The sequence below is a fragment of the Gymnogyps californianus genome, chromosome 3, assembly GCF_018139145.2.
Source record: "Gymnogyps californianus isolate 813 chromosome 3, ASM1813914v2, whole genome shotgun sequence".
NCBI classification, from domain to species: domain Eukaryota; kingdom Metazoa; phylum Chordata; class Aves; order Accipitriformes; family Cathartidae; genus Gymnogyps; species Gymnogyps californianus.
In genome coordinates, this window is record NC_059473.1 from 76,151,589 (window position 1) to 76,176,298 (window position 24,710).

A 24,710-nucleotide genomic window follows, 5' to 3' on the forward strand; every position below is an offset into this window, starting at 1 on the left:
TTAGCTAAACATTTTTTAGCCCTTAAGATCATGTGCTGTTAAAGATGAGGCTAGTGAAGCTGACAGATACACAGTAAGTTCCTCTTTGAAAGAGACAAGTCCAAATTTAGGGACTGGAGATGGCTGTAAAGCTACAGTGGCTGGTGTGTTGATGGAGCTGTCACACTGTGTGTTTTAAAGAATAACCTCCGGCAGGCGCAGAGGCCAGTGCCTCCTCTGGAAGCAGATGATGAAGAGGCACCATATTGGTCCAAGTTTATGAGCAAGAAAAATGGACTTGGAACATTTTGTCTTGTTCTGTTACATCTGTGTAACTCCTGTCCACAGTAGGCCTGCACACAGAAAAGAGGCTGAAATTTAGCCCTGTAACTGCAACTAACAACTCCGTTCAATCCTACGCTGGTTTTCTCTTGTCTTTTTAGAACTTTGTTGGTGCAGCATTTTTAACAGTGTAAAACAAGTACCAAATCCTTACTTCTGCCCATAAAGTAAGACAATGAAACTTAACAGTGGAGTCAGAACTTCCACTTCTATGGCTACTTTGCAAGCTCAAACCAGAACTTTGCACCTTTCTAACACAGAGGCACGTATCAACATATCTGCAGTTATAAAGCAGCACTCCTACAGTAATCCATTTGCACAATAATTTCAGTTGTGAAATAAGAACACAATCACATTATAACCTAATACAAAAAATGTTCTCAGATGAGATATAATATGCAATTGCATGAGAGCTATGCAGTCTGCATAACTGTAACTTAATTGTTAGTGGCTCAATAGTTGGAGTTGGACTTGATGATCCTCATGGGTCCCTTCCAACTTGAAGTATTCTATTCTATGATTCAATAGGCATTTAAGTGGCCAAATAGATTTAACAGTAATGCCATCAGTTTATTCACTCTCAAGTCAAAGCACCATGTTTATTTTTAGGGAAGTTTGTTTTAAACTCCCCTTGCATTCTCAATTACAGTTGCTAAGGATCCTCTCACTCAAAATGCACTTTTACTTTTGACACCAATGTGAAATTTGAAAGATGTACTTGAGGGCTGTAGCACTGAGTTACAACTCCATTATGGAACATGCTCCCATATAAGTCGTTCCATTGAATCCCCCAGGATTGAATTTATAAGAGTAAATACTCATTACAGTTCACCGCTCAGTGCCCCATCCCTTCCGCTTTAATCAACAGCAGCATAAGCTGCGAGTTAAATGAGTGCATGATTTCACAGAGTACTCTGAGCTACTGAAGACTCTAAGTTCAACTGTTTAAAAAAGGTTTTATAAAATGCATTTTTAATTTTTTGTTTTAATATTCAGGAGTGTATTTGCTTAAAAGAGAGAACAGGGTTTGGCTTCATGAAGCTTACACATAGATGTCTGCAAGTTCTGATCATGGAATGAACTAATATTTAATTATCTATTTTAAAAGTGGTTTGGAAGGAGTGTGTATCACATTATTTTCTGTCTCCACATGCTTGTTCTCAAGAGCATAGGAAACTGAATAGCGAATTGACAGCAGCAGTATTTTCCTAATGTTTGGATACTTTTTCCACACAGCTTCTGGAATCTGAATTTCAGAGTCTGCTGTGTCTTGTTTTTTTAAGTAGGCATGTTTTTTAAGCAGGCTACCAGCAGCTCAGGTAACTTGCAGTTTTTAACTGGCAATATCTAAATCGAATATTGTAAACTGGATCACTGAGATCAAGCACTGTGTCCGTAGTGAAAGCTTTACTTTGGAGCGAACCATTTAAGCAGCTATAAACAGGAGGTAGCTGCTTTCGTAACTCACCTTCAAGAATGGACCCATTTTTGGCCAGTGAGGCCTTCCAAAGAAGGTCCAGCTCTACAGAGCTCATCTTGAGCAGCCTGTTCGACAAGCTTTTGCTTCTGCTCAAATGCATGCAGAAAATCAGAAAGCATAGGTATGTGCATATGTCTGTGGGTGTGGTTTGTCTGTCATGGATAAGCCTTACAGTTCTGCATCGGAGTAATCTTCTCACTACTCTGTAAAATTGTCTTAACTAACCCACGCTGCTGCTTATGAGTATACAGTAATTGATGTGCCAGCAACTACATATTTATGCAAAATATATTTAACAGGTGATACTCAAGTCCATTACATTGCACGTGACAGTTAACCAAGCAAAACAGGTAGTGCAGGCATATTTTGAAAATCAGATGGATTTCTAATTTATGCTTTCTGAGATCAAATACTTTGCATATGATAAATCAATGATTTTTTTGCTAAGTATCTAAATCTTCACATTTTGCTGAAGAAATGAAAAATTAAACATCATTGCAAGTCAGCCAATATTAGCTTACATATTGCAGATAATCTGCTGGTTGTACCTGGACTCCTGATTATTGCAATTAAATTAAGTTTCTGCAACTCTTTAAGAGCAAGCAAAATACAATTCGGTCACTAGCAGGGAAGGAGGGAAGAAAGAGTTGCACTTTCTGTATCTTGGATTGCATTTAAGACTGTAGAAGCCTATGAGTTGCTAAAAGAATGGGTATCAGTCACAGAACATGTTGCTCCCTGCTGAGCGTGTCTGGAAAGGACACCAAGGATCCAGTTTGACTTCTCAGGGCTAACTAGATTTTTTCTGGGTTTGCACTGAGCACCAGGAACCTTGCACTGGCACACTTCCTCATTCCAGACTTAAAAAGCAGTAGTTCCAGTGCATGTCTTCAGATGGGCAGATGCCTTGCATGCTATTTTGAAATACTGATATTTTAAGACAAATTTAGAGTGATGGACTGAGAGGATCAATATAATCTAGAAAATGTGGGGAAAATAACAGGAATGCTACAAATTACGTAATTTAAAGTTACGGATTAGGTAAAGCGTGCACATTAGGAACTACATAATAGCAAAAATGTGGTTTCACGTTCTGGCTAATCCAGGAATGAAAAATGCTGAGATTATGGTATTCATGTGTCTGAATTTGCTCCTAAATGTCACTTTACATATTGTACTTGTATATTTAAAATTAACAGCAGTTGCCAAAGGCAGAACTAAGCATGTCATAGAAAATGTAAAATTTGTATCAAGATATGGCTCTCAGGCAGCTGCAGAAGCAAGACTCTCTAGGGCCTAGTTTGTTTTTTTTTTTTTTTTTTTAAGTATAGCACCAGCTCTGGTATTGTAAGTACAGTGTATAACAAGAAATAGAACAAAATTGAACAGTTAACTTGAAATATGGCTAAATCTTGTTTCCAGCAGTGCTTCCTTGTGGGCATGGAGTATACTAACAGCAAACACTAGAAGCAATTTTTACCCTAATCCATCTTCCCCCAACAGCAGAGGCCTGCCTGAACTGCAAGCAGTGTGCAGAATACCCCATGGACTACACCACCAGTAATTCCACAGTATGAAATGAAGCAGGATGAAAAAGTGCAAGTGTAAATGAACCTGAAGTTAAACACGTAACTGAAAGTCAAATGAAACAAATTGTCAGGAAACGCCTGTCTCAGCAGCTTTCTAATGACAGCGTTCTCTTCCAAGTGCCCGCCTGTAGGTACATGCACAGTGTGGCTATGCAAGCATTTGAAATTACAGTATTTTTTACTTGAGTGTATTTAAGAACGTGCAGGTGATTCTCTGCATTCCTTTACATGTGAATCCTGTTTGCTTAGCTCCATGTAGCTGAGTCAGAGCAGTTCCTCAGTTGTTCATTAACTTTCCTACTGAATTGTTATTACTGTGGTTGCATGGGAGCTTAACAGGTCAGCACAGAACTATCCTGTTCTTTCTAGGCTTTGGCCACAGGCTCTGCTTTAACACTTCAACAGGCTTCAGATCATAAAAAACATGTTTGGAAGCAATTTTTTCCACCTCTAATGTAGTTTTGGCTGTACAGCTTGGGAGAACACCACACTTCTGGTGCACATCCTCAGCGTTATTTTCAAGCCTTGGGCCTTTAGCTATTGGTGGCATTGCTTTTAGGACTACCACTCGGGAAACCTGAGTTTATACCACCCCAGTTGGGAAGCTTCGATGTTTCTCCACCAACACATAATCCTCCTGCACCACCAAAGCAGCAGCCAGACTGACAGCCAGTACCTGTTCCTAGAGTCATCCAGCACTCAGATCCGAGTATCAGAGCAGATTCATCTCTTTGGCATCAACGTATTACGGCAGAGGCCTAGGACTGAAACCCAGGGGTTTTTAATGCCTACTCAAATGGCTTGATAATACCAGCACCGGTGCCAGCAGCTCTATTTCCACCCTGTGTTGAAATTACATTGGGGTGCTCAGATGCACAGAGCTGCCTTGTCCTCTTGCCTGGACTAATCATGCTATCTGCAGTCTGCCCATCCCCCTCCATCCCCACAGTCCAAGATGAGACCCTCCAGCTTTGCAGCAACCAGTATTGTCTTCATTCCTCAGACTTTCAATTGCTTCTATTAGCTTTGAAGCTCCTCTCTTTCTCTTGGGACACTGTGAGCCCAGCACTCATCACTCCAGACTGAGCTCAAATGCAGGAAGTCCGCAAGAAATGGAAGGAAGGACAAGCTACCCAGGGGAAATACCAAGCATTTCCTAGGCACACAGAGATAAAACTTCAGACAAGTTCAGTCTTAAAACTGCTGAATCAGGCAGGTGACCTAGCACCAGAAAAAACCCAACATTCCTAGCCATTAGCTTCTGGTCTACTTTACTATCTAGATTAGGTACATACCTACTTTATCTTAAAAGGCAACCTTCACCTTAAGCTTAGACCGACTTTGAGAGTTCACGTACCATAAATGTATGCCAGAGTGTGTTACTTAAGAGCAGCAGAAGCAGGAGTTGTCTTATTCAGAGGAATATTTTAAATATTTAATGGTGAAGAAAAAACACAGGTTAGATGAAGACAGCAAATCTCAAATTTTTGTGTGTTCATTTAGACAAACATTTTTAGCCTCAAGAACAGCATAACATTTTCATTTGGCTTCCTTTGACATGCTGTCTCATTTTAAACTACCAACATGTTAACAGTTGAGATGCATCCTCTGCAAGGGCGAAGTAAATTTGAAGTAATTTAGGACAAGAAACACATGAATCTATTTCAGAATTAAACCATTTGGTACCAAAAAGCATGAGAGTGTGAAGGGTAGAATTGCTGGATCATCACTACAAACAATTTAAGCGAACTTTTATTGAAGCATTAAGTTGTGGTACAGATATTTTTAAATGATCAAAGTCTAACACCACAGAAATTATAAACACCATACTCCCCCCATCCTGATCACCCTAGATAGTTCAATAATCCATTCAACAGCTTTCATTTTTATAGCTGAGGCTTATGCTTCTATTTGTAAAATGTGTATTTCAGTATTACTTGAAAAGGGATCTTCAGTCTACTTAAAGGACCTCAAGCCAACAAATGTCAGGTCAGTTGGGACAATGTTTAAGAACAAAAAGCCACTGAAATATTGGTCCTCAATATTAACACCAAAAAGCATTAGTGCCATTTACAGCATGTAATTGATAACATTGGTAAAGAACATCAACAATATGCTTAAAATAAAAAAATCAACATGTTCCAACCACTTGATTTCTAACCAAGCAGACTTTAGTTTAGAAGCACTGAAAAAGTGCTTCATTTATAAATACGGAAGGAACAAAAAACCATTGTGTCAAACCAGAAAGAGTCAAAACATTGCAAGGACAAGAGGGGAAGAAAAAAATTAATCTCAATTTTGTAGTTAACATGCTGGCCTCACAGCTGTTAAAATCCCAGTATTTGCAAACATAGCTGAAAGTGTGCCAGCTCTTTAAAGCCTGCATTTTAGTCAATACCCATTAAAGTGACTTTGAATTACACACTTATTCATGCTCTATGAATAGCATTCTACTTCACTTCTGTCCAGGTGCCCCAGACAGTTCTTGTTCTATGCCTTCACTTAATGCCCTCAAGTCACAGTAAGAGGAACCACCTTAGTAATTAGGAGGAAAAAACAGATGAAGTCACAACACTCAAATACAACATAAGTCACATGCACAACAATGTCACAGGACTGTCACAAGATAGAGGCATTAGCTTTGCTTGGAACAACAAAATGAAGTGACACTGGACCAGTTTAGAAGCACTCTTTACAGTTAGAAGTGGCAGGTCACAGGTTTTACTGAGAATAATCCAAACCAATCAACACACCCAGACTGGCAAATTCCACTCCTTCACTAGATCTACCTGCCAGCACTCAAAAGCACCAGCTTCTTAGTCTGACATAATAGGTGATTAGGAAAGAAAATGTCTGGTGCCAATATGAACTTGCACTTCACAAAGCTGTCACACAACTATGCCAAAGCACTTGCATCCTGACTCAGCTCTTCCCCTATCAAGTCTTGGACCATCTTCCAATTCTGCCATTGTGTAGCAGTGTGACAGCTTGGGGATGTAGACAGATAAATAAGAATTAAGGTAAGATGAAATTTAACCTGCACTAGTACCGATACCCAAGTTTCTAAAGGTGAAAGACCAATGTATTAGCCCAGTGCTACAGTATAGCCGAGCAAATTCCTATAAGCTTTATTAGAGCATGAAAAGTCAGTCTGATTTAAAAATAAATCAACCACCACCTGTAGTAGCAAAACAATTTGTAACTGTTTAAAGCACTTTCTCCAAACACGAAAGTGTTAATTAGGAATCAGTTTCATTAGAAATCATAAAAGTTTGTCAAAAATTGTTTTAGACTGAAATCACAACATAGATGAAAAAAAGTGACAATTTAACAGACAACTGTCCCCAGTGAGTAGGCTGAGGCTAAAGTCTAATGAGGACGAAAGCCTTGTCTGTGGGGAATTTTTGGTGATACCTGGAGAAAAACTATACTGTGTGTAATTCTACCTGAATCATTTTTACAAGTGTTGTAAAGTTTCATACAGTAAGATTTTTCTACATGCACTTCAATTTCACAGCAAGAGTGGCATAGAGTACCTAAACACAGAAGAGAGCATTCATGCAAGATATCTAACTCCTTGATATAATAATGCATACAATTCAAAATGGTTATACTATGATTACACCTAGGGCTTTCCACAACTACGAGGTGGTGGGAGTGGAAAGCATGGCCCCCTGAATCATTAACTAGAAAGCAACCACCACCTTCTCTATGGGATTTCTTTTTGCGCTTTTTCTTCATTCTTAATCAACTGTGCTGTTGCTGGCGATTTTTTGTAAAACTGGTAAAAACAAAATTATAATCACTGAATTGGGCAATCTGGTGATCAAGACGTTTAAACCCTTCAATCTTCTGGGCAGAAGAAAACACTGTACGACATTTAGAACTCTAGGAAACAAAAAAGTGAAAGTTACTTTTTTAAACTTAGCATTTAGAGATGGACTAGCATAGTATGTATTTTATGTGTGATTCTTGTGATACTGTTACCAACATGCTTCAAACCCGTGCCTGGCAGTGCTGGAGGAAGTTTCAATCCCAAGCAGCCATTCTGCTCCCTATGTATGGTACTGCTTTTCTATGAACCCTTACGGGGGCTAGAGCACCTCTCCTATGAAGAAAGGCTGATAGAGTTGGGGTTGTTCAGCCTGGAGAAGAGGAGGCTCCTGAGAGACCTTATTGCAGCCTTTCAGTATTGAAAAGGGGCCTATGAGAAGGATGGGGACAAACATTTTAGCAGGGCCTGTAGCAACAGGACAAGGGGTAATGGTTTTAAACTAAAAGAGGGCAGATTTAGACTCGATATACGGAATAAATTTTTTACAATGAGGGTGGTGAAATACTGGAACAGGTTGCCCAGAGAGGTAGTAGATGCCCCATCCCTAGAAACGTTCAAGGTCAGGTTGGATGGGGCTCTGAGCAACCTGATCTAGTTGAAGACGTCCCGGCTCACTGCAGGGGGGTTGGACTGGATGACCTTTAAAGGTCCCTTCCAACCCAAACTATTCTACGATTAGCTGGCAGCATCACCATTAACAGCAGCGCTTCTACAACTGACAGCTGCAGCCAAATCCAGAAAAATGCCAAAGCAAGAAATTATGCCTATACAGAGCTGCACAGGAAGTCGTTAGAATACTGAGATTGGGCTGCCTTATCTTAGTATTTCAGTTTTCTGGAGATCAGATTTAGTACATGCCAAAGCAATACTGAAGAGTATTTTTACTTTCCAAAGAAACTACCATGCAAATACAGAGGCAAACTGGAAACTACTAATGCTCCAGTAAAAAGTCTCTAGCCTTGCTTTGTTTGTGTCTACATATGATTTCAGGAGCTGACAAGCTAGTGCAAGAAAACTCACCTGATTAACAAAGAGGGTTGTCACAAATTTTCCTGGCTTGAAAACCTCTACAACTTTTCTAATCAGGTCATCATAAGAGGTCTGACTTATGTTTGTTTCAAAACTAACATAAGAAAACTCTGGTTCTGGAGTGATGTGAATAGTCCAGTAAGTTCCCTGAAAAAAATTAATATATTATTACTGCCAAATAATTACTATTTATTTTAACATTAATTACCAATAATTGTAAAACTTACATCCGATTTCATCCCATTCATTGAATACCCACAAGGATTGAACATTGTAGCATCAATAACAGAACCTGGTATCAGGTCACGAATTCCACTCATCTGAAATAGAAGTACAATTACACCACTCAGTTTATCATGCATCCTTACACCTGTTTAGATTTAACTCAAAGGCAGAATGAACACCAATTTAGGAGACAGGACACCAGAATTCTCCCAGTAACAAGTCAGTCTGATAATTTGCACCACTGTAGATGAACTTGCTTTGCATCCTGTCACTTAACAAGTAAGTGACTGAGTGCCAAGTCGCTTGCAAGTTACAGATACTTTGCCGCTTACGGAACCAAGCTGCATAGCTCCAAGACAGGGGAACAGCTTAGAATTCTAAAACATAAGTGCTTCTGCAACTAAAACAGAAAATGGAGCTCCTGTTCAACCAGTATTCACAAAGTGAAGGCTGTTTACATTTACTCCAGAGTGAGAATATACTTCTTTATACTATAGAATGAAGCGCAATCCCAGGCACTCTGATTTTCCACACAGTACTTGAGCTACAGCCAAATCTCAATAGCAAACACAGAACGAGAATCAAAGCCTAAGATGGAAAACCAGATGAAAAACCAGATGAAGTCAATATACTTGTCAGAGAAACTTGTTCATGTCACAGGACTTCCCCATTTGGAAAAAGGGGAAAAGGAGGCAAAACCAACAAGTTATGTTTAGACCTGAAATCCACCCTCCCCCCATCCAAATAGCTCCACAGTTTAACCTTAATTTTGATACCTAGATTCCCTTGGCATTATCTTCAGTCTAAGTCTTACTCCTCATAATCTCCATCCTTCAGTGGAAGTTACTCAATTGTGGTTTTATTCCTATCCCTCCATTTGTCAGAGGATAAGCTTCCAATCACCCAAAGCACTGCAAATTGCTCCTTTCAATAGATTAAAGCAGGGGCATTGAAAATGTGAAGTTATATCCCCAAAAACATTCTCGAGTTAATCCATTTGACCCCCAAAACATTAACCTGACACTTTCTATGAGTTCTTTCCTACCACAAAATAAACCTTCTATTAAATGGTAAGTGAAGCATTTTGTTACCCAATTTCCACCATTCCCAAAAACGCTTAGTTTTCAAGCAAACATACACGAGTGACATCATTTGCAGTAACACCATCTTTCATGTAGAACTGGTCCATAACTACTGGGTCAAGCTCACTCATCAGAATTTCCAGTGTCTGATCAGGCTGATTGGATATCCGACTCTCTGGGAAATCCAGGGTGTACAGGTACCTATACAAAATACAAATCACATATGTAATAAATGTTAGCAGCACCAAGTTCTACTCTAAGTCCCAAAGATTTCAAAGTCTTCACATACATACCAGCAATCAGAATTCATACGCCCCATGCAATAAGCTGCTCCATCTAGACAAGACAAAAAGTCTCCAGTTAATGTACCACAGCTGATCCTTTATGTAAAGGATGAGCTTCATTTCATATTTAAAGACAGAAGAAGTCTTTCACAGAACACTAAGAGGTTCACTGATACAGTTGGCATCTGTATCAAATAACTAGGCATTTAACTTCAGGAATACAAAGCCAATAATCAGAAAAACAGGCTCCCTCAGAAGGTGGTCTGGACACCCCAGTTCAGAGCCACTAACAGGAAATTCAGTTTACAGCTTTAGCTATGCACAGACAGAAACCCTAGTACTCTTAAGCATCTATTTAATGAATTTATGATTAGCATTTATTTCTAAATAAGTACTAGATTTTCCATGTTCCTTCAAAAAAACTTTTCTGCCAGTAGTTAAAATTCAAGGTTATTCTTGTAGGTTTCAGATTTTATTAAATGTTTAAATTCAATCTTTAGTGCAGTGACTTTTCTGAGAAAAGCCTACATTTTTCTTCAGTGTATTAGTTACCTTAAATTACTATTTTACCTTTTCAATGAGGGTTTAAAGGTTAGCGAGAGCTGGATTCTGCAGACTGACTTACTACACTCCATTTGGAAGTCTGAAGATGACCTCAGTTAAGACAAGGTGCTAAGTGTCAAGCTTAGTATGATTTCAATTTTAATCTTGGCAAGTTAGGGTCAGAATTTCAGAAAATAAGTATTTATAGCTTTTGATTTTTATGCAGCCGAAGCTTGTGCTGGCTGCAGAACTGCAAGGACTGCTGAATGAATGGCCTGGCAGCCTGTACATATTGTACCGCTTGTCACTTCACATCAACACTTCACACAAGCTATGCAACTTTGCTGAACTTTCATGAACTTACTTGGGAAAATTTCATTAAGAAACTCTACTTCTTCCTGGAAATTCCTATGTGGGTACTCCTGGTGGGAAGGCTTCATGAAATTCTTACGTGAATAAAAGAAGCTCTGAAAAAAACAGAGGTGCAGCTTAGATACTGAATATATCCATCCACCTTGAATCTAAAAATCTAGATACATGCAAGCATTTATTATAAGCTTTCACAGGACCTAAGTTTTCATTGTCAAAACGCTGCTACCTGTATTTCCATTTCAGAGGCATATGGTTATTCCTCACTTAATTTGTAAGCTACAGGAGACAGCTTACTTCCAAATCTGTTTTCCACAAGAAAACGTCAGTGACTTCAGCACTGACAACATGGGCATGGAAGTCTTTCACCCTTAAGTAACCTTCACTCAGCACAATGCCATTTTTAAATTAGCATCCTTTAAGAGGCAAATAGAAGGCTAAATCCTACAGCAGAGCAAGCAATCTTATATTACAATCTTCCCATTATGGGAAGCCTACATAAATGGCCAAGGAAGTTTCAGAATATTTAATAAAAATCAGTGAATTTGAAATACTAGTAAAAAGCTTTTTGTACATTCTAAGGAAGATGCAGCATTTTTGGCTCCTTACCTGAATTGAGTCAAACCCACTATACTCCCTAGCAAGCTCCAACAGGGGAACCAGTGCTTGCAGTAAGAGGGTGGTACCACACGTCTTCAAAATGAAACGTCTCTTGGAGACAAACATGCTACTCTCACTGTAAAAAAAGATGTGTTAAAACATATTAAGTGCTCTATATAAAACAAGCCAGGAGAGAATGGTTAGATCTTGGTTCTTATCCCAACCAAATGCATTATGTAAGTGAACATTCAGCATATGGTACATAAACATGCTTGGCAAATGGATCAAACCAATAGATTTCAGCTAACATTTAAGAGCTGTTATGATTTCCCAGAACAAATACCTGCTGCAAGCGTGATATTACACAGCTCCCACACTACAGGAAAAGAGGTACTACATGCATTACATATCCTCAATCTATTCGAGAAATACAAACATGCTGTGAAGTGGGTACACAACATAGACATGCAATTTAATTTTAACCCAGACACGAAACAGGGCCAAACTTGAAATCTGACTTTCTCAGCTGAAATAAAGCCTACGAGAAAGTGAACTCAAAAAAAGGCAAAAGCCTTAACAGAATTTCCCAAGTTGTCTGGCTGCATCTTCTAGGAAAGCTGACTACTGGGAAGTGGTGAATCAGCACCTGTCCACAGGAATAGCAAGTCTCATAATGAGAGTATAGGCACAGCTATACAATATGCCTTATACATAAGATACAGTTTATGTATAGTTAATTTCTGTAAGTCAGATACTTAACTACAGTCCCACTGAACTGGAGATAGGCATTGATACTACATCCAGAACACTTAAACATGTATAACAAGTATCTTCTCACCAATTAACTGAACAATGGGAAAAAAAAGTCTAGCTTAAATACCTAACTCAGTTTGGAATGCTGCTTAAGAATTTCAAGTCAAGGTTGTATTTCATCCAGGATACAGTTGTAACTAGTTACATTCTTTTCAGGATTTTGTTTTAAATATATGAAGCCTGCAGAAACAAGACTTCAGCAGTTTCTCTGACGAGCTTGCTCTTAGCCCAACCTTGCCCTCAAGACAGTCTTTCAGTGTACAAAAGTATCAGTTTTTGTAATCTGAAGTAAAACAGAGAATGTCAATGTGTCTAAAGTTCACGTAGAAAATGCACTAAAGTATTCTGCAAGACGAAAAACACATGGCAAAAGTAGCGTCCTTACAACTAAGTGCTGCACAACACAAAAATTCCAAGATTTCAGGAAAGCTACATTTTTACAGATGTCCCTTAGCTCAGCTGCAAGAGTTACTCCACTTGATTGCATTATCTGGAGTTAAAGCTGATCTACTGATACAGTTTTTGCTGATCTAAGAGTGACACCTATGCGCCCTATTCTGCTGAAGTAATCCTAAACCTCTTAATTGGGGAGACTGATTTACCTCTGGACAAAATTCAGTGATCAGGTGCAGAAACACCACAGCTCTGTCCTTAATCCTTTCAGTTAAAGAAAAAAGACAAACACTGATAACTACGAAGACATTTCCACTACTGAACAGAAGCATGACAGTACTATGATTAGCAGACCCCTGCAAGTTGTAGTCATGAACAGCAGGATCTTAACCCAAGACTGGATTCTCAGCCAAGTGGATCCCATATGACAGCTTGAACTTCTTTACCTCCAGGAGACTAAAAGAATAAACTAGTGGCTTACCTGAGTACATAAGCTTCCTGCTTGTCAGTTTTTGTCACACTTATGATCAAACAATGCACATTCTCCAGAAGTTTGTCCCACTCAATCCTGTGAAGAAATTATAGAACAGCATAAAACAGGTTAAACAAACTGAAGCTTTCTGGAACCCTGGGTAAAAAGTATAGCCCAAACAAGACTATAGCTCTTGTCTTGAGTTGCTGGATCTGAGAGCACGAAAGGCGAAGACTTTGTGCATAGGAACTGGCTATCACAATACAGTAATATCCAATTCTTAGCTCCCAATGGCTAAGTATTCCTCAAGATCCATTAGTGTAATCTGCTGCACAAGGATAACTGTCAAACAGCAACTCCAAGCTTCTAACTAGGCAAGTCGGGATACCCTTGAGTCCTGCATCCCACATGTACTAAGTTAAAATTAATTGTTATAACTTAAGGTATGCTTTAGGCTGACTCTCCATGTACTTCAATCACAGTAGTTATTGGCAAGTACCAGAATAATAAACCAGCAAGTTAACATTAACACATTTTATTTGTCCAGCTTAAGAGTCAAGTTCATAACTTAATTGAAAACTAGCGCTAAAAACTAATACACATCTCAATGTCCTGAATTCCCTTTTGATCAATCAGGATCACAGAATTCCTTCTACCTCTAGAAGATACAGAAGACTTCCAGCAAATAGTTTTGAATATGACAAGAAAAACTGAACTATTTTCATATAGTGCATTAAGTTGAAGCTACAGTGCTAGATTTCAGTATAGTGGTACAAGTTTAATATTTCAATTCTTTACTGTCATTACTCATTCTACAAGGAATTTTATTAAGAAACTAAAAAAAAAATCAAAGGGCTCAAATTAAGCCCAAAGACTTCCAAGTACTCATGAGAAGCGACAGACTTGCAAAAAACTACTTTGTTTGTCACTTCAGTCTTGTGTCTACACCAGATCAGCAGAATCCAATACAGTCAAATTTGCTATAAAGCAGACAGGAACAGATACAGCTTCCTGAAGCTGCAAAATTACAAGACTGCCAGCTGCCCTACTTCTCCCATCCCTCCCTTCCCACAGCATATTCCACCTGCAGGTTTGTGCTGGCTCTTGTGCTCAGACCTGTCATGAACCAAGAAATTTACTAACGCAGCATAAAACTAAGCTGCCCATCAGTAGAGCTGGAACAACTATAGGACCCTTCGCAGCTGGGAGCACGGAAGAACTGCAATTTTTTCATCACCAAGCAAGCTATTAGATTGGCTCAGCTGTCCATATAACTGTCAGCCTAATCCTTCCGCAGGAGTCAGATCTCTCTCCCTTTATTGACACTGCAAAAGCTCTATAGTTGTACTTCAGGACAGAGCACTCTGTTAATTCTATCAGCAGGGTTCCTCCAGCAGCCACCAATCCTTCCCCTTAAAAAACTGGTCAGTTTGCAAAGTTGAAGTTTTAGATTCTGCTGTACATGTAATTAAAATATCCAGATGTTCTTTGCTTCTCTGAACACCCCAGCAAATAAATGCCTTAATTTCTCCTTCACTTGAGAATGCCTCCTGAAACTGAATTCTGCACCTTTACTACTAATACTTGAGCATTTTCCCTTTTAGTATTACACTAAACCAGTATATTTATACAGACGTCAACCAGAACAACATCCTTAAGTTACAGACTCACACTATAGCCTCCTTTTAGATGAGACTGAAGCTATGAAAAATGAGTTTAAGAGAATCCTATGTATCTTGAAATCCCTCATAAGTGCACATCTGAACAAGTTTATGAACTCAGTGATATAACTGGATACTTAAAATCAAAGTGAGGTTTTCCCTACCACCCCGGTTAGTGAACCTTGATGAAATACTCTTCTGCAACTATAGACATGACAGCACAGGCCACTCAGATCTGCGTGTCAAATTAAAAAAAACAGCTTGTTTTTAATGCTCAGATAAAGTCCCACACATTTATTCAGCTCTACACTTATTTCATTGACTGTGTTCAGCTCTGTTCCTGATACTCAAGTTTATATGAAAATGCAAGTGTCTGCTCATCTTTAAAAAACCTGGTAAATGTGAAGAGTGAAATAGTTTATATTATACATATTTTTTAAATGCTCCTAGACAATCACACTATTTTGCTGAGAAGAGGACTGAAGGATTTAGTTTTCTCGGAATCTACAGCAGACCTGCATAAATTTGCCAGCCTTAGTATCTTCCCTCTAACATCCTATTATATTCTTCCTGTAAATTGAACTAAGTAATGTGTTTATTCAAATCATTCCAGCACCACTACTGACAATATTTTATCTGCTGTTAAAGAAACACCCAGTGTCTGACATCACATTTATGAAAGCTGAGGCAGAGTTCCCTTACACTGCCTGATGCTGAGCTGCAGTAACCTCGTTTCTACATTACTACAAATCTCATTTTGTACTTGTCTAAGTATTAATGGGTATGTAACTATCTCAGGCTTTGCAAGAGCATACGTCTCAGCCTTCAGAAGCTTCTTACCTGGTCAGACAGTCAAAACCTTAGCTTTATGTAGACAAGTGAGAATTTTCTTTAAGTATCACTGTAGTGCAGTTCCATGCAGACGTTTCAGGAAAATGGCTCATTTAAGTTTCAATCACATATTAGCAGAGGAAGATGTAACAATTTTGGTGTTCAAGTAGTCCAACAATGAAGGATCAGTACAGCACACTACCAACAATACAATATCGCATTTTAAGTCCAAAGCCTACCATGCAAAGAAGTCCCTAGTTATGCTTGCTAGTACTATAGTTGGTATTTAGGTACTATGGCTGAAATCTACAGTTGTACAAGACCTTTGCATACTAAAACTTCGCTCAATTCTTCACTATTCCACTACAGAAACCATAGCTAAGCATATGCTAAATGTTCATGCGTTCAGCCTTTACAGGAATAAAGGGTTAGTTCATCTGATCTGATTAGAGTAGCATTAAGGAAAAAAGCCTACAAGTTGAGAAACATACAAGATGTCAGGCTTGAACCAGAAGCATACATAAAAGACCAACAAAGGACTGCAGCACCCAGGATGAGACTTGGCCACATTAGGGAGAAGTTTTGCAGAGATACAGGCCTGTACCTATATACATTTTAAAGTTAAGTACAGAAAACTACAGAAAGGCCACTAACATGCTGGATTTGATCTCAATATAATCTATTTAAACAAGATGACCTTAGTATTTGACATTTTCCATTGTTTAAAGCAGAGCTAAGGAAGAACATCTGGGACTACTTTGTACCAAGTAGACTGAGTTCTCTAGAAGTCTAACTCTTGCATTTCTTCTTTTTCTTTAGTCTGTATAATTATTTAAATGTTACTAGAGACAAGCAATGTCCATCCCCACTTAACGTGGAAACAAAAAGTCCACCTTAAAAATAGTATTTCAATGGTTATCAGTACATGTATTGCAGCTAATCCCATTTTATTTTGTCAAGTAAAAATCCTCACAGTTAGTAACTGTGAAATACTTGAGATTACATTACTTATTTCGTAACCGAGTGAAGTTTTAACAGGGAAGCAAAGCCTCCAACTGAAAAAGGGGAACCAAAGAGACTAATTCTTAATAAAATGCTATCATGGGCTTCTGCTCTTCAAAATTCCACTTCCAATGGGAAGTACGTAGATTGCATTACTATTTCCTGAATTATTTCCCATAGCTAGACATCAGGACAATCCCAAACACTTTGGAAACTACCTTCCGATACTCAAGCCAAGCATACTAGAATATGATGCTTGAGAATCATCGGTAGCTAAGCAAGTTCTGTACAGACCTGCATCCACTGGAATTCCAAACTGAAAATGCCTTTGAGACCAACTCCTCACTGTTATGTAGGCTTATTACTCACTTCATTCCAAAGCTGTAAGATCCTGTTTCTGAAATCTCAAATAACTGCCACCTACTGAAAGTCAAAATAGTTTCTCCAATAGGCAAGCACCATGCATCTTAAATGGTTGCACATGCTCAGAGAATGCCAAATGAAAATGGAATACACCTACTTAAGTGTGAAAAACTGTCCATGTTTGAATGGTAGAAAGCTACTTGTTCTATACTTGACTAGCAGAACATGCCAAAAGAAAAAAAAAATCAAGTTTAACAATCTACTCCTATACCTGTGTTGCAACATTTAGTGCCTTATCAGCACAAACTTGCTACCTGAGTGCAAATAACTTCCATTCAAACTGCCCCCCAGGTATGACAGTATGGAAAACCTATCAGAACTGAGAAGTATTTTAATTTATTTTTAGGAAGTATGCTTAAAGTGTGTAATGAAATGAATAGTCAACAGTTCCTCTCAACCAAGTTCCAGACCATCATGTTTGCTCCTTTAGTTCATATTTCTGAGAAGTAAAGAATAAATAAGCTATAATCAAGTTTTCCTTGCCAGATAAAACCATACTTTTGAATGCAAGTTATTGACCTATTCTGAGCCTTTACCTTCAGGGGTAAACCAGTTTCTTAACACAGGAGTCAAGCACATCAAGCAGTAGCACAATGCTGCTGTTTCAGGCCAACTGGGAAGGGGATAACAGCAATTTGAAGAGATGCAGAACTACATCAAGAATTTGTTCCTATCAGCAATTAACAGCCTCCACAAGCATACCATCCCACCACCCCAGTAACCTTGCCATGCACCCACCTTGCTAACACAGCCCAGACAGCACTAGGAGGAAAAGTTATTTTGCAGTAGGGCAGGAATTCTTAGGAAATAAATCCTATGGAACTCCTAAAGACAGCTTAAGCTGTATACATACTCTTGCATAGCTTTTAATTAAAATAGAACAGCTGAGAAGTCTGCAGTAATCAAAGTAATAAGCATTTTAATCTTGTACTTTACTGTAAGACCTTGTTTTAAAATCAAGCATTCAACTGCAGAGCAACTTTTTATTCCCTCACCTGTTACCTACTAAGTATTTTTAGGAGCCAACAGATATATCGGTGACCTCATTAGCAGGCTACAGTTAAGTAGGCAAATTCCTACCAATACTATGATCCAGAACAGTCAAACTTAATGCCTTGTCTAAACTGCCTATGCAGAGATGTAGCCAGGGTGCATGGAAGCTGGCTAAACATCATTGTCAGCAGAGTCACAACATTCATTTCAAGCATCCTGAAACAGGTAGATACAGTACAGACCAACTACACAAAAATCACAAGCTTTTTAAAGCACCTCCTAACAGCTGGTGTATTTCTCTGCAGACAGCTGCATGTGAATTATTTCCTATTAGAATTATAACTTAGTTTATAAATTGCTGTTTAAGATAGGTTATCTGGAACTATGTTCACACCCTAAGTTTAGACACAAGGCACTGGCAACGCGATAATTTTACTTCAACAGTATCTGTGGAGCGCACAAAACCCACACACCCTCTATATGCTCTGAACATAGATATACAGAAAGACTGTCTGCATCTCCCTTATCTTAAACTTAAGAAACTCTCCAGGGACATGCACTTCATCTTGAATTAAAGACAGGCACCTGAATGGAAAATTGCATCCACATCAAAAGTGATTCCAAGCAGTACTCTTCACAAAATACTTCTTACCTAGAAGGTCCTGAGCCAACTACTAAAGAGAATCATTCCCAAATGACACCAAGATATTTCAGCAATGGCACAAAGATGGCCACAGATAGCGCTTTAAAGGCTGAATATTTCTCCTGCTGCAGGCCTTTTATCGTTATTGTAGTTACAGCAGTATACACGGAATGACGACTCCATCCTTTACATCCAAAGATACTCGACGGGTATTCCTAAGTCTCTCATATCAAAGGACAAAACATACCTGACACCCAAGACGTTTAAGGAAGCGTGAGCCTCAACAGGCAGGCACATCAGGGCTTCAACAAGACTTACAGGCAACATTCAGGGCAAGTTCCAAGTGTAACCTTCTCCAGAAGGCAGCCACTATCTACCATAAGCCTCAAATCTTCCTGTTCTCCTGGCTGAGTAAGCAGCCATTACAAAAGCCCTTTTAGAAATATACCAGTAGCTACATATTTTAGTAGGATGCTCTATGGAGTCTCACTAAGGGACCAGATCTTTGACAGAAAGTGACTAACTAAATTCTTTAGCAGTTTCAGTGGTAAGGTAGGAAAATATCAAAAAGCCTTCAACATCAGTCTTAACTTCCCGCAAGCAGTATCACAATCAGTAGCAGTGAGTGTAAAAGGGCTTGTTTCCTTTGTGTGAAACTATTCTTTAATTACAATTGAGAGTTACAAGCAAACATATTTTACCTGTAATTTTGAACTTGTTTGCTAAAATCTAGTTTATGAATATCAATTTTGATGAGGGGAAGACTGAATTCCTAAAGTTCTCCAGATTACCTTTCATCTCCATGTAAAAAAAGCTCAGCAAGTACACAGTGACAGAAGCTCTTATCCTGGCACAATCCTGCCTAGCCTGCCTTCTTCCCAGTCTCCACACAGAGTAGCTCTACACTGTTTTGTTCCGAAGCACTGCAGGAGTAAAAGTAAAATAGGGCTCATGGTCCAGCCTCCTTGTACCTTCACTGTTTGAGAAAACAGGCAGACAACACTGCTATGGTCCTAAGGACTGCAGGAAGGGGTAAAGGTGCAGCGGCACTGCAGCAGTGAGTCGACTCAGGCTATAGGGTGCAGTACAAAGCAAGTATTTACAGGACTCGTATCAGATGCTTGACTGTATTGGTGCCTAGAAGTTTTCATGTAGCACAGGATGAGAATCTTGTATCAGTGTCACTCCATATTGCTCATTACTGCACTGTTTTTTCTCCGGTTTCTTGTGTGTCCACATAACACAGACAAATAGGAAGCACATTAAAGGTCCATAAACAAGCTTAATTTCAGAGTATTCTTCAGGGTTGAATGCCTGAGATATGGACTCTTAATACTTGCATCAAAAACCTATGGCTTCAAACTTCTGTACATTCAAGATCATGATAAGCCTTGACATGGGAAACGCATAGTTGCACATCATCTGAAGGAATAAACAGCTTATTTCACTGCGGGGATCATGAATGCACTAGTCAGTCACCACAGAATTCCAGGGCTCACAGCATGTTCATCACATTTGCAAACCCTCCTTTTTTATACATAGTTTAAGGCTATTTTGAAAAAAACATGCTTTACAAAGCATAGTGAGAACAAGCACTAAAGTTAAAGCAAATTATTTAGAGACCACAAAAATGTTAACTTCATTCCACTTTCGAGTATGAGTAGGGCAGGCATCTTCAGATGCTTGCCATTATTTCAACCACAAGACCTTTTCGCAGAACTGATTAGCAAATGAACAACCCCCCCCCCCGCCCCCGCCCCAAATCTTAACAGCAAAGTACAGCCCATGTTCAATACTTTTCTTTAAGTTTTTAGTTGGGACCTTTACTGAATGTACTGAAACAATAAGTACAGATCTTTTCTGAAATACTTCACACCTATCCAAATGCTTCTCTAGAAAGCAGTCTTGCCTGTAGGAGGAAAAAACATAAAAAATTTCTTAATTACATCAGTTCTTGAACTTTTTTCCTTTTTTTGCTGGTGATATCCAGCAAAGACTTTAAAATATCTAATTCCTAGCAAGCACACGCAACATGGAAATTTTTAGCTTTGAACACCAGCTTAGTCATTCAGTAGATGAATGGCTCACATTTCACTACTAAGCAGGTATTACAATACAAAAGGCAAGCTCAACTGGTTTGCAACTTGATTCTAATTTAGCTATTGTTCTACAGTTTCAGCTTTGATTTCAAATTCTGTTCAACATAAACCAGCTTATTCAATTGCCTTTACAGAATTAGCATAGTGGGATATTTTATTCAGAATTTTTTCATTTGCATCTATCAACTGTAACAAATAATTTAATTCTGACAATTTCCTAAGAGAATATTTATAAAACTTCATTTCATGCTAACAACACAGTATCACCGATAATTACTCCTGGACACAGGTTAACAGCAATTTTCAGACATGTCACAGCTTCCTACCAAAAAAGTACATAGCTTCAATTAACATCTTGTATTAAGAGCCAATTAACACAAAGGCCTTCAAAGCTTGCTCACAGGTCTGAAACTGTGTTAAAGACCACATGTTCAACAGTTAGCAGTTTGTATCTACTCTATTAAAACTTTACAGCTATATCCAAACCATACAAAGGAACTGTCACAGTACCTGCCTTGCAATTACATTAAATGCTCTTGAGCAATTTTAAAAATTAAGTTTGCAGTTTTGTAAACATGAACCTGAGCTGACAAACAGAACACCAGAGAGCATGAATGTGTCAATGAGGAAAGCATTTGCAGAATGCCATCTCTAAACTAGATCTGTATATTCCAACACCAGCATATTAACACAAAGTCAAATGAGTACTTTTGGAATCTTTCACATTTAAAGTCAAATACAACAGGAATCCTGAAGTGCCTACATAACTCGGATCATCTGCACGTACTTCAGCTAGGATTTGCAGTAGTCTTCCAGGATTGTCTGGACATTAACTATACAAGTTACCTTGTGGTATCTGCTACATCACTAAATCTCAAAGAACTATATAACCACATCTGATTATTTCCATGTTAAGCACATTACTCAAAAAGGTCTAAATAGCTTCACAAATCAGAAAGTTACATGAGCAAACGACCTCATTACACCAACAGATCAGAGCTAAACATGTACTCTGCAGTGCTTCTGGCACAGCATACATGAACCTTCCACTACCCATGAGCTAGTGTATATATACACGCACACACAACATGGGCTACTCATTATTTCAGGAAAGGCAGTTATCTGCCCACTGGCAATTCAGATCTTTGGATCGCTGACTCTATCAATATATACACACAGGAAATTTGCTGAGAAATGCCAAAACAAAGGAAGAGACAAATAGCATATCCTAAGTATGCCTTTGAATGGAGACGCTACTATCATTAACATATTCCAAACATTCAATACATCATGACAAGCTCTCCTCCAAGCTCCCTTTCTCCAGCTGCCTGACCAAAGACCACTGAGTGATATACACAAGCAGATCTGGATACACTGAAACCACCAGATCCTCCAGCTACCATCTGAACCTGAAAAGTTGAAGTTTACCATACTGATAGTAAACTACTGACATAAGTATAACCTTCAGATTTGCCCTGTATGCTTAAGACAAGCCTGCTTTTTTCAACTATGTCAGCTGATTACATCTACATACCAATCTTCTTGTCCCTGCAAACTTGTACATACTTCTGGGTCCATTCTAGGGTACCTAAGCAGATTTTGCTTTGTACTTCAAGCTTGCAACTACCATTTTCTGACACTTCCAGGACGCTTGTGCCAGAACATAATTTTCTGCAGATCTGCAGTTGGACCCCTTATTATTCCAAGTTGGAAGTCTAGGTATTCCAGTCTTTCCAGACTGCCCCCCTATAAAATACTGTACTGGCAATCTACAGTAAAGACATCTCATGCCTGTCTTGCCCAGCATAGTTTCAAAGATGACCTGTGTGCCAGCAGGTGGCCATCAGCTACTGCGCTAACAAAGGCCAAGCAGGCATACCTCAGCCACAGGAGGAAAGAGCTGTCCCCTCCCAGAGAGGGCCGAGTTTGAAACACGTGTACACAAGAAGCGCTGTGTGGGCCTCGGGCCTTTCTTCCTCCCTCCCTGGGTGGCAGTGAAAGAAGCGCCAGCACATTCTTCAAATGCCCATTGGGTGACAGGCGCGGGCCCTCCCCTTCGCGGCGCCCAGCTCTCATTGGCCTGAACTTGTCAATGGGGGAAAAAAAAAGAGGCAGCGCGATCTGGGAGCGGAGCCAAGAGACTCACGTGTAAATCGTGGCTCCAGCCACACTTCTGGGGGAAGGAAGGGGGGGCGTCCGTCCCCCGTCCCCCCCCCCCCCCCGCCTCACTCCGGTGCCTACCACGCCACAGGAAGGGTTCCCGTGTACCGCCTGCTACCCTCCGTGAGAGCCGCTGTATGAACCTGTCCAGCTACACAGCGCCGGAGGTCGCAGGGAAACCGGCCATGCGAGGGAACCATCAATCGGGATCTCCCCTCTCCAGCTTCCATGAACTGGAAACGAGATTCCTATCCCCCTCTTTCCGCAGTACAGCACAGCCGGTCCCAACGGGCAGGGATTTTCCGAGCCTTCCCACCCCGAGGCTGGCGGGGGCAAGAAGCCCCGCCGTAAAAAGACTCCCACGGCTCTCGCTGCGAGCGGGACCAGCCACTACCAGACATCTGCCGGGAGCCGCAACGTGCGCGGGGGCTTGGTGCAGAGGGGTGGGCGCCGCTGCCATGCCCCCGGCCGCCAGCAGCACTGCGACACTCCGCCATCCGCCTCCCCCCGCAGGCACTCCCGGCCGGCGCGGCACACGCCCGGCTCTCCTCTCCCCGCCGCCACATGTTGCCAGCAGGGACCGCGCGGGGCTGCACGAGGTGGCGGCACGGAATGGCTTCCGCGCCGCGCCGTCCCCGGCACTGCCACCTCCCCCCCCCACCGCCGCCCCGGCCGGGACGAGGGGAGGCTCCCTGCCGCCGCGGGCCGGCGCCGCGGCCTTGAAGGGGGGTCTCTGGAGGGCAACGGAAGGTCACCCCTTGCGCTCCCGCGGCTGCGGCGACGTTGCGCTGGTAGACGGGAGAGGCCGGGGCTGTCACCGAGGGAGGGGGAAGGAGGCCGACAGTTCGGCGGCCGCGCAGCGGCCGAGCCCGCCACGCGCGCGCGCGCGGCCGTTGCCACCAACGGCTCTCCCGAGCCACCCCGGAACCAGCCTCCCGTCAGCGCTGCCACCAGCCCGCGCACGGCCATTACCCCCCCCAACCTCCGCCCCGCTCCTCTCACACTCCCGCCCGCCGCCTCCCCACCCAGCTCCGCACCGCCGCCACCACACCCGGGCCCCGCGTGCGCCGGCCATTCACCGTCCCCTCCCGCCCCGCGGCCGTTAAGGGCAGCGCTCCCAACCCCCGCCTCGCTCCCCCCCCGCCCCCCCAACCCCACCCCGGCCGTTAACGGACCTGGGTATGGTGCGAAGATCGCCGGACCCCTTGCTCTGGTGCGGCTCCTGCTGCGCGGGCTGCTGCCGGGCGAACCACACCTCCAACAGCTTCTCGGTCCCTTCGAAGAAGTGTGCACCGTTCTCCTTCATGGTGAGACAACTCGGCAACCAACAACCACAGAAATTAACGACAACCAAACTACCGCCCCCGGCCGCTACCGTTTGCTGCTGCACGGGCCGCGCTGCCGCCGCCGGGTCCCAGTCCGTCCCGGGCAGGTTTCACCTTCTAGGGGATTTTTTTAATATTAATTTAAAAAAAAAAAAAGAAAAAAAAGGCGGAATAAGAAGGAAGGATTATTTTTTTTAAACCAGCGAAAACCACCCGGAGTGCGCGGCGGCGGATGCGGCGTGAGCGTGTGTGAGAGGGTTACAGTCCGAGCGGGGGTGCGGGCGGGCAGGCGATGCGGTTCGGTTCCTTGTAGTCCGTGTGTTCCCCTGTTACAGAGAAGAGCGTAGAGCGAGCGCTAGCTAATGTCGCCGGCCATACTGTGTAAGCGAGGGGCTAGTGCGCACGCAGCCGCTTTTATACCGCAGGTAACCGCATCACGTAGGATCGCGCTTGCCATTGGGCTGCCGCCGCTCGGGCCTGCCCTTCCCCGCTTCCCATAGGTCGGCGCTGACGCCTGTCGAGGCATATGCCGGTTCCT

General features: G+C 41.3%; 1 protein-coding gene across 2 annotated transcripts; it reads right to left on the bottom strand.

Annotated features, from left to right (window-relative positions):
- Positions 1-4,811: 4,811 nt before the first annotated feature.
- Positions 4,812-24,510, bottom strand: AMD1 (adenosylmethionine decarboxylase 1). 2 transcript variants are annotated; one of them, XM_050894262.1, is made up of 9 exons: positions 24,023-24,510; positions 13,045-13,131; positions 11,367-11,493; positions 10,753-10,855; positions 9,855-9,897; positions 9,618-9,762; positions 8,482-8,574; positions 8,246-8,401; positions 4,812-7,278 (listed from the first exon to the last, which is right to left on the bottom strand). In XM_050894262.1, exons 1-9 carry the CDS (start codon positions 24,151-24,153, stop codon positions 7,138-7,140), a joined length of 1,026 nt encoding a protein of 341 aa, XP_050750219.1. In that variant the 5' UTR covers positions 24,154-24,510; the 3' UTR covers positions 4,812-7,137. The 2 variants fall into 2 exon arrangements, with proteins under 2 accessions (XP_050750219.1, XP_050750220.1); XM_050894263.1 differs by lacking the exons at positions 9,855-9,897; positions 10,753-10,855; positions 11,367-11,493; positions 13,045-13,131.
- Between the last annotated feature and the right edge of the window lie 200 nt (positions 24,511-24,710).

What these genes read in the sequence shown, in the direction of transcription:
- AMD1 (XM_050894262.1), bottom strand. Translation starts at nt 24,153, where the DNA reads ATGAAGGAGAACGGTGCACACTTCTTCGAAGGGACCGAGAAGCTGTTG. An exon ending in CAGGAAGCTTATGTACTCAG is followed by an intron (nt 11,494 to 13,044) that starts GTAAGCCACTAG and finishes CTTTTTTTACAG; the next exon opens with TGAGAGTAGCATGTTTGTCT. An exon ending in CGTATGAATTCTGATTGCTG is followed by an intron (nt 9,763 to 9,854) that starts GTATGTATGTGA and finishes TATTTTGTATAG; the next exon opens with GTACCTGTACACCCTGGATT.